Source organism: Tupaia chinensis, unplaced genomic scaffold (genome assembly GCF_000334495.1).
Source record: "Tupaia chinensis unplaced genomic scaffold, TupChi_1.0 Scaffold000081_1, whole genome shotgun sequence".
NCBI lineage: Eukaryota > Metazoa > Chordata > Mammalia > Scandentia > Tupaiidae > Tupaia > Tupaia belangeri.
The window spans coordinates 7,911,148-7,925,026 of record NW_006159542.1 but is presented as its reverse complement, the minus strand read 5'-3'; the positions used below and the strand labels follow the sequence as shown (position 1 = coordinate 7,925,026).

Sequence of the window (13,879 nt, the reverse complement as noted above, 5' to 3'; positions counted from 1 at the left end):
GCCCAAAATCGTGAGAGGAGAATAGAGGAGAAAGGATGGTGGTGTGGCCATACCCCCTTGAGGGTGCTTTCTAACTTTCCCTCTCTTTTCTCTCTTAGTCTCTCTCTGGTGAACACATGAACCCTATAGCAAAATTTAAAAAAAAAAAAAAAAAGATAACTATATTAATCCTACTCCTAACTTTTTGAAGCAAAACTCATTACCTCCAACTTATAGATGGTATCACTGAAGGTCATAACTTGACATGATTCTCCAAGGTCACATGACCAGAATTTGGGTTCATGTCTATGTGACTTCTAAGCCCATGCCCTTCCTACTGCCAGAGCCCAAGGCCATGAGCAATATATATATATATATGATTAAATTGATAGGAAAGATTCATTCCAAGTGGGGAAAATTGGAATGATGTCACGGATGAGTGGGGATTTTGCTGCCTGCTGGCTTTCCCCACCCCAGCCTACCCCTGCACCTCCAGTAAGCATGGAAGGCCTACCAAACTCTGTGTAGGGGAGGTCAACTTTTCCCACTTGGTCCCCACTGTCTCTGTGGCCTCTGTCCTTTCTCTCTAAGCTCCATGAGAACCAGATTATCTGTTCACTTAGGACATTAAGGAAAGGAAATAGGGTTTTGAAGTTTCTTATGGAAGAGCTAGAATTTTAGATTCAAATCTCCAATATCTTCAAATCTTTAAATCCTGAAGCATTCTACCTATAACCCTGTGGCAAAACATCAGGAAAGATTCCAGAGGAAGGCTAGCCCATGGCTGTGTGGTTAAGGTGGTTGAATCTCTTGTGACCAACAGCAATGTACAAGTCCCAAACCCGGCAGCCTGAGAAAGACTCTAGGTCCATGTGCCTGTGTGTCCAGAATCCTGAAAGGAGAGAGAAATGAAGTGGAGAAGAGACTGTGACCATTCCCCATGAGGAGTGCTTTCTCACTCTCACGGTCTCTCTTCCCCCTCTCTTCCTTTGCTCGCTCTCTCTTTCTCTCTCTTGTAAGTGCACATGCCCTCTGGCAGTAAAAAAGAAAAACAAAAAAGAAAAGAAAAAAACAAAAAACAAGAAGGAAGTTGTAGGCTATGACCCTGCTATAGCGGCCCACACCACTAAGATGCTATCCTCCGTATGCTGGGACTACCTGGAGGCCTGGGCTTGATTCCAACCTAAAGGCCAGGTGCAGTGGCTTGTGCCTATAATCCCACAACTTAGGGAGGCTGAGCCAGGAGGTTCATGAGATCAAGGCTGGCCTGGGCAGCATTGCCAGATCCAATCTAAATAAAGCCCAGGAGTCATGTGTATGTTGATAGCCCCCGTTTGGGAGGCAGAAGCAGAAGGAGTGCAGCAGTTAAGACCTCATCTTAGAAAAAGAAAAGATGTACGTTGTACATACCACCATTGTTTCTAGGTTTCCTTCCTTTGTTGTTTCAACAAGCGTTCATAGAATACCTTCTTTTTACTCAGTTTTACTCGGCTGGTGCTGCGAGGTCCTGGGGAGGAGGAGTACATTGGGCAGGCACGGTTTGGCTGCACAGAGCTCACAGTCTAGTAGGAAAGCCAGGTGGCAACAAAGGTTTCCCATGAGCACATCTGAGGTTACATTGGCTTCCTTTGATTGAAGAAAAGCACAAGATACTATGAGAATGGATAACTGGAGACCCGACTTGCAAAGATTTCTCAAAGACGGTGAGGGAGTGTGTGGTCTGAATGATGCATAGGAATTGTCCAGGCACAGAAGGAGAAGAACTTTCCAGAGACAGGGGAGAGCCCTAGGCCCTGTATAGGATGGGAATGTGCCCCATGAGAGGAACTTAAGGACCGTCAGTGTAGCTGGAGAAGTGGCCCAAAGGCAATGGATTAAAAAATGAGGCAGCAAGAATAGGCAAGGCTCGATCAGGAGGGACCTTATATATCCCAATATAGCATTTAGATTCTTTCTTAGTTTTCATGGATAAAAGTAACTCCTTTAATTTTCCACTGCTCTATTTCTAGTGACCAGAACAGTCCCTGAAATATGGTAGACCTCCAAAAGGTGCAAAATTAAATAAGATCTCTCATTCCCAGAGTATCTGAGGACCTAGGATCTACTATTTTAAAAATTCAATGAATTATTTCCATATAATTTCAACTGAGTTGGACTGCTTTTCATAGCTATATTTTGAGAGAGATTTGTCTAAACAAACCACGGTCCTGTTGCTATTTAAAACACAAAAGCCTCTTATATACACACACAAATACAGACAGTTGGTGTACACAGAAGCATATTCCACCCCTGTGGTAGTGAACAACAGAACTGCCTGGTCTCATCTCTGAATGAATATAGTCATCCCAGTGACCAAGAGCAAAGACTGTGGGGTGGTTCACTGAACAAGTACTTCCTGAGTGCCAGGCAGCAGCTAGGAGCTGATTGGTAAGAATGGGGTCTTGAGGGGCCAGCAAGTAGCATGGTGGTTAGGGTCCTAATGGCCAACTGGTTTGGGTCCCAGACCTGGCAACTTGTTTTCCTTGGTTTTTCTTTCCCTCTCTGTCTCTCTCTGGTGAGCACACATGCCTTACAGCAGATTAAGAAATGATGATAAATAAAATTAAATAAATGATTATTTAATCAAAAAAGAATGGGGTCTGGGCCACTGTCTCATCCTAACTCTGGACCTCCATTGGACAAGCTCCTTAACTCTGTGAGTTAATCTTTTTCTTCATTTATAGAATGGGAATAGTAACAGTAGTTGTCTCATAGTGTTCTTGTGGGGGTTAAATAATACACACACACACACATCTCTACATACTGCCTTCAACATATATGATCAATAACATGACAAATACCATTAATAAATCTTAGTGAATATTTTTCATTCTTCCAATTATTAGGGTTAATTATCTGATTGTATTTACTACACACACACACACACACACTCACACACACTCACCCACACAGAAAGGAAAGGGAAAGCAAGAAAGCATCCTGGCAGTCGACCAATCTGATGAGCAATGCAAATGATCAATCAATAATTAGCATCTCTCATTTTCCCATTATTAGGATTAGCTTGTTGCCTGGTAGTTTTAATTACCCACACTGTCACAAGCTCTGAGAATCTGAATTCGGTTTCTGGCCACCTGAGTGTAAGCTAGCACTCACCAACTCCCTGGTCACCTTTTCCGGGAGGGTGGATTCTGAAGCTGCTATCTGAGCTTCCATCTGACTCTCGGTCCAGAGGAACTTGCCCTGCAGTTGCTGTTCCCATCCCCGTTTTGCCTCCTGGAAGAGCTGATTGATGCAAAGGCCCTGGGCGCCCTCTGCTGGCAGAGGCCATGCAGGACTCGCAGTGATCATCCAGGAAGCCACGTAGGGACGCAGAACCTGAGATTGTCCTGGTATTTGCAATTACTGTTTTGTCATTCAGTTTTTCTACATTCGTGCTCGCCTCCCTATCTCCCAGGGTTCCACACTTGCTAGCTAATTCTCATCCTTCCCCCTTCTCTCTCTTCTCATGCACTTCCTCAAGTTCTTCTTTGTAGAAGGTCAGAGGGAAGGGAAAGCCTTCCTCCAAGAGGGTGTGCGTGAGCAGGCTCCCTGCTTCTGTAGGTGGTGCACATGCTGCTTCCCTTTGTTCCTTTGGGTTAAGATTTTTCCTCCAGAGCTAAGACTGACTTGACCAGAAGACTGAAGGACTGGGAGAAGAGGGACAGAGGGCTAAAGAGGAAGGCGCTACCTGCCTTCTTCTGGAGTTATAAGAACATTTCCAGAGAACATTAAAATGGAGATGCCCAGATGGGAAAGTGAAAAGAAAGAAATTTGCTTTCAGATTTTGTTTCCCAAATGCACACAGCGTGTAAGTCCATGGCAATCACTTTACATCTCAGAGCCTTCACCCGCTCCCGCCAGTTAAATGGGGAATATGATCATGGCCATCTTGTGGCATTGATGTGAGGATCTGTGAAGTCACATTGCAGATCGAGCCCCTGCTGTGCCATCAGGTCGTCTTGAACAGCAGGTGCCTTCTTTCAGCTCTGGCTCAGTGCACCCCTGGGACTATAGCCCTTCCAGCTTTGACAGCCTGTGTCTGTCACAGTCAGGGCCTTCAAATCCTTGCACCTGAGCAGTGCTGAGGGATGTGGTTTCAGGGACTAGACCACTGGGGAGCTCTCATTCTCCAGCCATGAGGCCTTGGGAAGTTACACAACTTCTTCATGCTTTTGCTTTTCAATCTCTAACTTGGGGATCTTAAAAGCTACCTTTTAGGGTTGTGTGAGAACTAAATAAAAAGTACTGGCAGCTGTCCCCAGTGAATAGTAGGTGCTCAATAAAAGTCAGTTGCCTTTATTGCTACTTCATGAAGGCAAGCTGTGTAGCTTTTCCATTTTACAGATGAGAGTGTTAAGGATTGAGTGGTTTGCTCTGGGTTATCCAGCTAGGATGTGGTGTGGGCAGAACTAGAGCCCAATTTTCTTTCCTTCTTTCTATTTTTAATATTTATTTATTTATTTATGTTACTATTTTTTAATTTGATGAGAGAGAGAGAAAGGAAAGGGAAAGCAAGAAAGCAATCCACCAGGTTTGATACTCAAACCACACTTGGCCATATGGGAATCCAACGCCTTTAACCACCATGCCACCTGCCGGCCTCTAAGGATCCCCATTTTCAAGGCCATCACTAGCTCTTCACTTACAACCTCTTCTAAGAAGAAAACAAGTGCCTGGGGTTTGTTTTAGTCCCTTTTTGTTGCTAACAACTGAGTACTAGAAGTTAAACAACAACAACAACAACAAAACAGCTCATGATTTTGGAGGCCCACGGTCAAGAAACCACATCTGATGAGGGTCTTCTTGTTGGTGGGGACTCTCTACAGAGTCCTGAGGCAGCACAAGACATCACATGCTGAAGAGGCAAGAGTGAGCTTGTCTGTGTGTCCATACCTCTGCTCTGTTCTCACTCCCTCTCCTAATAAGTCCCCCAATATTCAGCAGTGACTATGTAATAGCACAATCACCATCCAAAGGCTCCACCTCTTAACCCATAGTCAGTTAAGTTTCCATCCTCTTAATACTGTCACAGCCAAATTTTAACATGTGAAATTGGGGGTTGGAGGAGGATATTCAAATGGTAGCAGGGTTTCATGGGGGAAAGGTCCCTTCTCCAGAAGAATTCAGCCCACCTGGAATTCCTGGTATCAGGTCCCCCGACTTTTCTGCTTGACCAATGTGTATATCTCCCACTAGGCGAAGATCTAGAGTAGAAGGGAGACTCCAATCTACCTCTGTATTCATAACATCCAGCACAGGGCTGCACCCTGAGTACATGCTTAGTGCACGCTACTTGGCTGACCAGAGCATGGAATACTTCTCCATCCCACCACACCTTTAAGGGAAGATGGTATCACCCGAGGCCCCCTCACAAGGGACATGTTAGAAAACAGTCCATTAGACTCTGGGTAGTGTTACATGCAATGTGGAGGCACTTCCATCATCTAGAAGGGCTGTATTTTTCTGTTCACTTTGCTGTTTCATGCTCCCAGATCTGCAGATATATCAAAGAACAACCACTGATGGGAGACCCATGATCACATGTAAACACAGACATAATGAGTATTATTCCACAGATGAGTATGACATATCCACATAAAGTAGCAAACTTTTGTGACAGATGTGGACCTAGAAACTCACGATCATGCACAGGCATGCCCAGGCACAGAGACCCAGACCCCAGAAAGACCTGGGTTCAACTTGGAGTCTCATTGTTACTTATCTGTAATTTAAAGATTAATAACTATCTTACAATGTTGTTGGGAATACTAAATTACAAAATGTATGTAAAGTGCTTAGTCAGATCCAAGCAAATTACAAGGAGTCAATAAACAGAGATGACAGGGCCAGCCCTGGGTGGCCTGGTGGGCGATGAAGGGAGCCAGATCCCACATGGCCAACCACATGATTCAAGTCTTAAACCCCCTGCTTATACCCCCAAATCCCTAAAGGATAGAGAAATGGAGGAAAACGGATTGCAGTGTGACCACACCACATTGGAGGTGCTTTCTCCCTCTCACTCTTCTCCTTTTCTCTCTGTTTCTCTTTTTCTGAAAAGTGCACACACCCACTGGCAAATTGAAACAAACAAACAAACAAACAAATAAAACAAATGACAGTGATGAAATACTAGTGGTGATGTTGGTGATGTTGAGTATGGGGGCAATGTTACCTCCTTTGGGCTCAGACACAGAGAAGATAGTCTCTAAATGAATTCAAATCGATGGTGAGCTTCAAAGGGGCTTGGGATCTGGCATGGGGATGTGGAATACAGGCAAGAAGGTGACCTAGGCCACTCGACATGTTTACAGCTGTGTTTGAATTGCCCAAGATCCAGGCTTCAAAGGCGTTGCTTGGCCATCATGTCTTATTGTTTTTGTCTTTTTGATTTTCATTTCAAGGTTGACCATTCCAGGTGGTGAAATGAAGTGATAAACATCCTCCCCTCCCTTTGTTTTTTCCCTCCCCCTTCTCTTCCCTCTCTTCCTCCTCTCCAGGTTGTAATTTGTGTCTCTAACTCTGAGGATCTCTGAATATGAAGTGCCCTCAGAAGTCAGATATAATACAGAAATGCCCTTAGTACTATCCGTGCCAACTGGACATCATTTCCTGCTGGAAGGAAGCTCAGCACCTCTCTTGGCAGACTGTTCCTTTGTTAGGCAGGTCTATTGTCTGGAAACACAAAGCCTGCCTCTCCTTGCTGGACTGTCACCAGCTTCCTCTTACATATACCTTTGTCAGGATTCAGTCTTCTGAGATCACCCAGGGATCTGTCTCCTCTTCTCTGAGATTGCCCTACCAGGAAGGGATAGAAGAAGCCAAAGAAGTTAGGGTGGGAGAAGAGCACTCTCCCGGGTCAGGAGACCTGGGTTTGAGGCTAGCCCATTGGTTGTCATCGGAAATGTCACTGCCCTTTGCCGGGCCTCAGTTTACCTATCTGTAAAAGGAGAAATTTGAACCAAAAGATCTCTTAGGGTTTTTCTCCTGTAACAAACATTCATGTTTCTTTCTTCAGCATAACCTTGGCCCCTGATTCTTCAAGTATTTCATGTTCTTAGTTTTTTTTACATCCTGGTTCACTATGGTCATTTATACAAGGGGACATTTAGCAGCCAAATACATAGTTTATAGAGCATCAGAGTGCCTTAAGCAACTGGCAACCTTATCCATTAAGTGTTAACAACAGCTCTGAGCCGTAAGTCTCTCTTTACAGACAAGGAAACTGAGCTTCTGAGAGAAACAATAGTTCGCTCAAGATTGTCCAGCCGGTTAAGCGGTGACACCCTGATTTGACACCCAACCTGCCCGACTATGGAGCCTGTCATTAACACCATGTTCTCCAAGCTGGGATGCAGAGAGCCAGAGACACTGCAGCAAAGTCCTTGGGTCTACATTCTAAAGACAGCTTCCAGCCTCCGTGCCCTGCAGCCCCCCGGCAGCCTCCTCCCTTTCCTCGATTTGCCAGTCTCTCTGCTTCTCTCCACAGGGAGAACAACTTCATCAAGGACTTTCCCCAGCTGGCTGATGGGCTGTTGGTGATCCCACTGCCGGTGGAAGAGCAGTGCCGGGGGGTCCTCTCTGAGCCCCTCCCAGACCTTCAGCTGCTCACTGGTAAGACATATGCGGGACCCTCCCAGGCTCTCTGGCCACACACCTGGTCTCCAAGTGTTTATGAATTCTACGCAGATCCAAGACTGGCCTGCTCTCCTTCATGTGAAATGGAATGAAAAAGGAACCAGGCATTTCTGGAGCTCCTGCTATGAGCTATGCAGTACAGGGGGCTTCCCTGAGACCGCAGACTTTGGGCCAGGGCCATCTTGAAGAAGTATTTCTGTGAGAACAGGAATTCTTTCTTTCTTTCTTTCTTTCTTTTTTTTCTAAGAAAGCTTATTTTGCTATAGGGGCGGAAAGATAGAGAGACAGAAAGCGAGAAATCACTCCTCCCACCCCCAAAGGGGATGGCCATGCTGCAATCCCATCTCCTCTCAGGATCTTGGGCATGCTTGCATACACACCCTGTGTGAATTTAAGCCATCAGGTCTGGGACTCGAACTGCAGGTGACTACATGGGAGTCCAGTGAAGTAACCATTACACTGATCCCAGGAATTCTTTCTTAATGAATGTTTTGCCTCTGACACTGAGTCTTATAATATTTTTCGCTGTCACTGACAATTTTCTGTTATGTTTGCACTTTCAGTATTTAGTTTTATTGGTTTATTTTAAAATCATTCTAAAGTGAAATTGATGGGCTCTCTAACCAGGAGTTTCTCCTGCTTGAATATACTGGAGTTACACAGCTCATTTTTATATGTGGACACTGAGCTGTTTGTTGGATGGATACTAGGTTTCCCCTTTTATAGATAAAGAATCCAGAATCAGAGAGGTGAAGAGATTAGCCTAAGGTCACACAGCAGGTCTACCAGAACCAGAACCTGGGTACTGTGGTATCAAATTGTTGCCCTTTGTGCTCCACTTTGTGGCTCCCCCTCTAACTTTCTATGTTCTTATTGGGGACCTATCTTCTGTGGGCTTCTCTGAGGCACTATGTTTTCTGTCTGTCCCATCCCAGTATGCCCTCCTGTGACCCACTGTCTCCACCCAGTTTCTCTCCCACCCTTTTCTTGGGGGGCCTTTCTAAAATATAAGGACCCTGACTCCGCCTTTGTTATTCTGTAATTGGATACTTCTGGGGGAGAATGGTCACTTCAATGGATGACTGAGCTCTCTCTCAGAGGGGAATTGTCCCCTGTGGAAAATCGTGCAATGTGAAAGATTGGTTTAAACACACCACCCTCCATCCCTTAGCCAGCCTAAAACCCCACCTGCTCTTGGAGACCCCAGGCAAGTCATCTACCCTCCATGAACCTTTCCTCTAAAATGGATAGACTCACTTGTGTTGACAGTCTCCTAGTCAGACACTTTGTATGTATTAACCTACAACTGTGCAGGAATGTTATTGTCTCCTTCTAAACTAGTTAAAGAGGCCAGGCAATTCTTCCAAAGTCACATGGCTAGTCTATAGTCACATCAAGATTTAAATATAGTCTGTCTTATCCGCAAATCTGAGACATATCCACTATCTTACATCACCCTCTTGATCTGTCCTACTTTGCAATGGGACCCAGATCAAATGAAATCATTGATGTAGAAATGCTTTATAAGATATGTCTAAAAATGTCTATGTCTTTCTTAATTTTCATTGTTCATAAGTTAGTAGAATTTCAGAGCTGACATGGTATATAAGGGTTTTCTGACCTCATCTTCCTGCAGATGAGGAACCAGGTCTACAACACTGCTATTGAAGGACTACCCTTCTTTGGATACCCCTGGTGGAGTTCACTGCTTTCTAGAGCAGACATTTTCATGGTACTTAGGGAGGAGTTGTGGTCTAATGGGAAGTCCTTTGGACCTACCACTGATTGCCTTATGTCTCCTTGAGCCTCAGTTTCTGTGGAGAATGACAATTATTTTTCAGGATTATGATGAGAAATAGAGATCATTTATATAAAATTCCTTATATACTATGATTCTCTGGTGGTGGCACAAATTGTTACAATGATATGTTTTGACTCAGGAATCTTTGGAGGTTTCCTAATAAAGGAACTGTTACATTTGTAAAGGTTTTGTTCAAAATATTTTAATTATCAGGAAAAATTCTCCCGCTACTGTAGAGCTCAATTCCATTCATAGACTATAGGTGAGGATTTGGGATAGAGCAAGATAAGATGGAGGTCAGAGACTGGGTAAGGCTGTATGATCAAGAATAGAAGGGGAGTGAGTGAATCAGTCCACAGATACTCACGGAGAGCCTACTGTGTTTCATTCTCAGTTCTAGGCTCTGCAGTAGAAGTAGGAATAATACAAACCACAGCCTCAACCTTGACAAGGTAACACTCCACTGGGAAAGTTTATATTCTAGGTCTGAGTCCAGGAAGGACCAAGGACAGGGTGAAAGTGAGGGATAGAGTGATGCCCACTTCTGTGGGATGTCTAAGGATAGGGTCAGGGGCAAAGAAAGTGGTTTTATAAAATAACTCGAGAGGAGCAAGCAGGTGGTGTAGTGGTGAAAGCACTGGACTCCCACATGGCTGACTGCTGTTCATGTCCCAGACCTGGTGGCTTAAAAGTCATGCTGAGCATTCCCAAAATCCTGAGAGGAGCCCAAGAGGAGAATGGAAGAGAAGGGCTTATTCTGTGGCCATCCCCCCTGATCAGTGATTTCTTTCCCTCTCTCTGTCTCTGTCTCTCTCTGGTGAGAGCACACACCCTATGGGGAAAAAAAAAACTAAATAAAATAAAATACATTTTAAATAATAGTAATGTGAGGACCAGCCCCATAGCTTGGTGGTTAAGGGAATTGATTCCCACATGGTCAACTGCAGTTTGAGTCCCAGCCTCGGTGATTTGAAAAATACTACCAGTGTGTGTGAGTGTGTGAGAAGTGGAGAAGGAGGGGCTGCAGTGTGACTTAGTTCCCCCCACCCCCCGCTCTTTCTCTGTCTTTCTCTGGCAAATGGACACACCTTCTGCCAATTAAAAAAAAAATTATCTTGATAATCAAAAGAAGTTGTCCTGGAGAAGGAAGGGCTGCTCTTTTTCTGTCTTCCTCTGGCAAATGGACACACCTTCTGCCAATTAAAAAAAAAATTATCTTGATAATCAAAAGAAGTTGTCCTTTTCTTATTTTGTTTTTCTTTTGGGTATCATGCCACCAAACAAAAGCACTGCCTCAGGAGCCTGCGTCAGACATTCTGCCTCCCTCTGCTGGAGATGGGCCTTGGTTGTCACTACCTCCACTAACCCTGTTTTGAACACAGTGAGCAGTGACAGAAGACTCAGAGGTGCCTGGACTTGGGTGGCTGAATCCTCTTCCACAGACGGTTTTCTCTCTCTTAGGCCAGAAACTGGGCCTGCTTCTACCTCCTTCCAGCCACTCTCCTGTGCTCCCCAGCCTCTGCAATGGAAGGACAAGAGATGCAGAGCAGATAAACAGAGAGGACATATTTATAACAAAACCTCGCTCCAGTGGACATATCTTCGGGGAGCATGAATATTTTACATTAAAATGAAAGCCTCTAAAAATTATATTATTCCTGAGAAGGCTAAGGAGGAAAAAAAAAAAAAAAGTTGACAGTAATGGAGAACTTTAATACTGCAGTAATGTCCAGGAAGAAATCACTGGTTCCAATGAGATTCTCATTTTAATCTTGGTATCAAATATCTCTTTAAGTGCCTCCTCACCAGGGGACAAGAGAAAAGGATAGAAAATGTGCCCGCTATTTGCAGAGGCACAAGAATGCACGGATCCATAACAACAGTAATAATAACTGCTGATGTGACTAGCATTTCATTGTTATGTATTTTCTTCCTGATTACAAAGGAAAGAGTTTGCAAAGCTTAGGGTAGAATATTTAGGAAATGGAGATGAATATCAATCAGAAAATAAGAATTTTCCGAACTCCCACTACCCAAAGTTAACCACCTGCTAACATTTTGTTGTGTTTTTCTTTATTTTTTATTATTACCTATGTTTTCAAAAAATGCCTTCTATGGAACACAAGTTCCAGTGGACCCTTTATACAAAAAAGGCTCCGTGTCAGACTTTACACACTACCTTCAAGGTACTGAGAAATGATAAAGCTTGGCTTTGTTTAGCCGTTGTTTCTGAGTCTTACTTGAATTGGGAAACTTTACGAGTATGACCAGATCTTTTTTGTAACACTTATGAATGTCTACATTTTCATGCTAAGAAACAAGGGTATACACAGGGGTCAGCAAACATAAAAGAGCAGATTATCTTTTTTTTTTGTTTTAATTTTTATTATAGGGTGCATGCACTTAACAGAGGAAAAAATAGAGAGAAAGAGAAAGTAAGAAAGCTCTCCTAAGGGGGTAATCCCACTGCAGTCCCTTCTCCATTCTCATCTCAGTTTGGGGGACACACACACACACACACACACACACACACACACACTCAGCATGTTCTTAAAGCTGCTGAGTCCGGGACTTGAACCATGCATTTGGCCATGTGAATTCAGCTGCCCCAACCACCACACCACCAATTGGCTCAAAAGCACAGATCATCTTATTTGAGCCTCACAACATGCTTGTAAAACAAGGATCGCAGAGATGGCTGCAGTATCAGGTGGGGAACTGAGGCTCTGGGAGATCTAGTATCTCATGGCAAGTTGCCAAGGTTAGGCAGGACATATATCTGAACAGGTAGATGCTCTTGATTGTAGGCTAAAGAAGCCTTGCAAGTTGTTGAGCAGAGAAGGAAGTTAGGACTGGGGCTGAAATCACTGTCCAAGAAGAGACTCCGAGGTAGGGCCCAGATAAAAGCCTACGCTTTGAAGAGATGGCCATTACCCAGAGCCAGGAGCTGCTAGGTTACAGCACTGTGGTATGAAATGTGCACATTCTGAGCTCATGTGATCATTGTATTTCCTCTCCCAGGAGACGTCAGGTATGACGAAGCCATGGGTTACCCCATGGTGCAGCAATGGCGGGTCCGGAGCAACCTCTACCGTGTGAAACTCAGCACCATCACCCTCTCAGCAGGTGAGGACCCCTCCCTAGTCATCCAAAGCACTTGAAGTAACTCAGCACAGGTTCCCAAGGACCTAGGGTGTACCAGGCCCTGTGCTGTCATTGGAGGTCTTGAGAGAATGTGTGTACACCCTCCTTGCCATCAAGAGACTCCTGGGAGGACAGGTAGACAAGCTGATGGACAGTGACATCAATAGGCTGTAGTAGGGTGAATGCAATAATGCAGAGCAGTAGCCCAAAAGAGAGAGCTGTCCATTTTGGGGACTCGGAAACCCTCCTGGAGCAAGGGCTATCTGAGCAGGCTGAGAAAGTATGAACACGAGGATGGGGACACGTAACAATCTCAGTCACATTTATATTCCTGAAGTATTTCAGGCTTGTGGACTATAATGTCTTCTCCGACACCAGTTCCAGTTATCTTCTGGCTCATTTATTTTCTTGCCCATCTCTTATCCAAAAATATCACACAACCTCCACCCTTCCATCCACCCCACGCAAGCATTACTTGCACTTTACCCATGTGAACACTAAACTCCAACAGATGGGACAACCTATAGTGCTCAGAATGAGACATGTTTCATGCATCTGTGATTTCACACATGCTCTTCTTTTTGCCTACATCTCTTTGCCTGGGGAACTTTGTGATATCTACCCCTATTCTCTGTTCTCCCAAAACAACACGAAAAATTCCCTGTGCGTCAGTCCCTGTATGGGAGGGCCAACAAGTGCTTGATTCATATCTGAATCTTATCTGTATCCCCCATTGACCTGAAAACTCTGGCCAGGACTTGGGTCTTATTTATTCCAGAATCTCCAGTAACTCACAGTATCACCACATTCTTGGCACTCATGATTGATGAAGGAATAGGAAGATAAATGAAGGGGGCCAGCATTTGGCATGGTGGTTAAGGCGCCAGACTCCCACATGGCTGACCATGGTTTGAATCCTGGATCCAGTGGCTTGAAAATACACTGGGCATGTGTGTGAGTGTGTGTGAGAGTGGGTGGGTGCATGCGTGCACACGCACGTGTGCCAAAGATTCCCAAGAAGATAATTGAGGAGAAGAGATTGTGGCATGACTATCCTCCCTGAGGAGTGGGGGTAATTTCTCACTTTTCCTCTCTCTGCCTCTATCTCTGTCTCTGTGGCAAGCACATGTGCTCTATAGCAAAAAAAAAAAAAATCTTAAAATAAAAAACATTTTTTAAGTAAATGAAAACTGGGGCCAAATGGTAGTGCAGCAGTAAAATGGAGCACTCTGTGAAGCAAACCCACGGGGGAAGGAGGACAGTCTCCTGAAGACTCCCTGA

The 13,879-nt window shown here is 44.5% G+C and overlaps 1 protein-coding gene across 1 annotated transcript in view; it reads left to right on the top strand.

Moving 5' to 3' along the window:
• Nucleotides 1-13,879, top strand: part of ASTN2 (astrotactin 2) — a 442,922-nt gene that overhangs the window by 125,193 nt on the left and 303,850 nt on the right. Inside the window, exons 4-5 of the mRNA XM_006142794.3 lie at nt 7,505-7,629; nt 12,476-12,580. Coding sequence (XP_006142856.1) covers nt 7,505-7,629; nt 12,476-12,580 — 230 coding nt within the window. The remainder of the gene's footprint in view (nt 1-7,504; nt 7,630-12,475; nt 12,581-13,879) is intronic.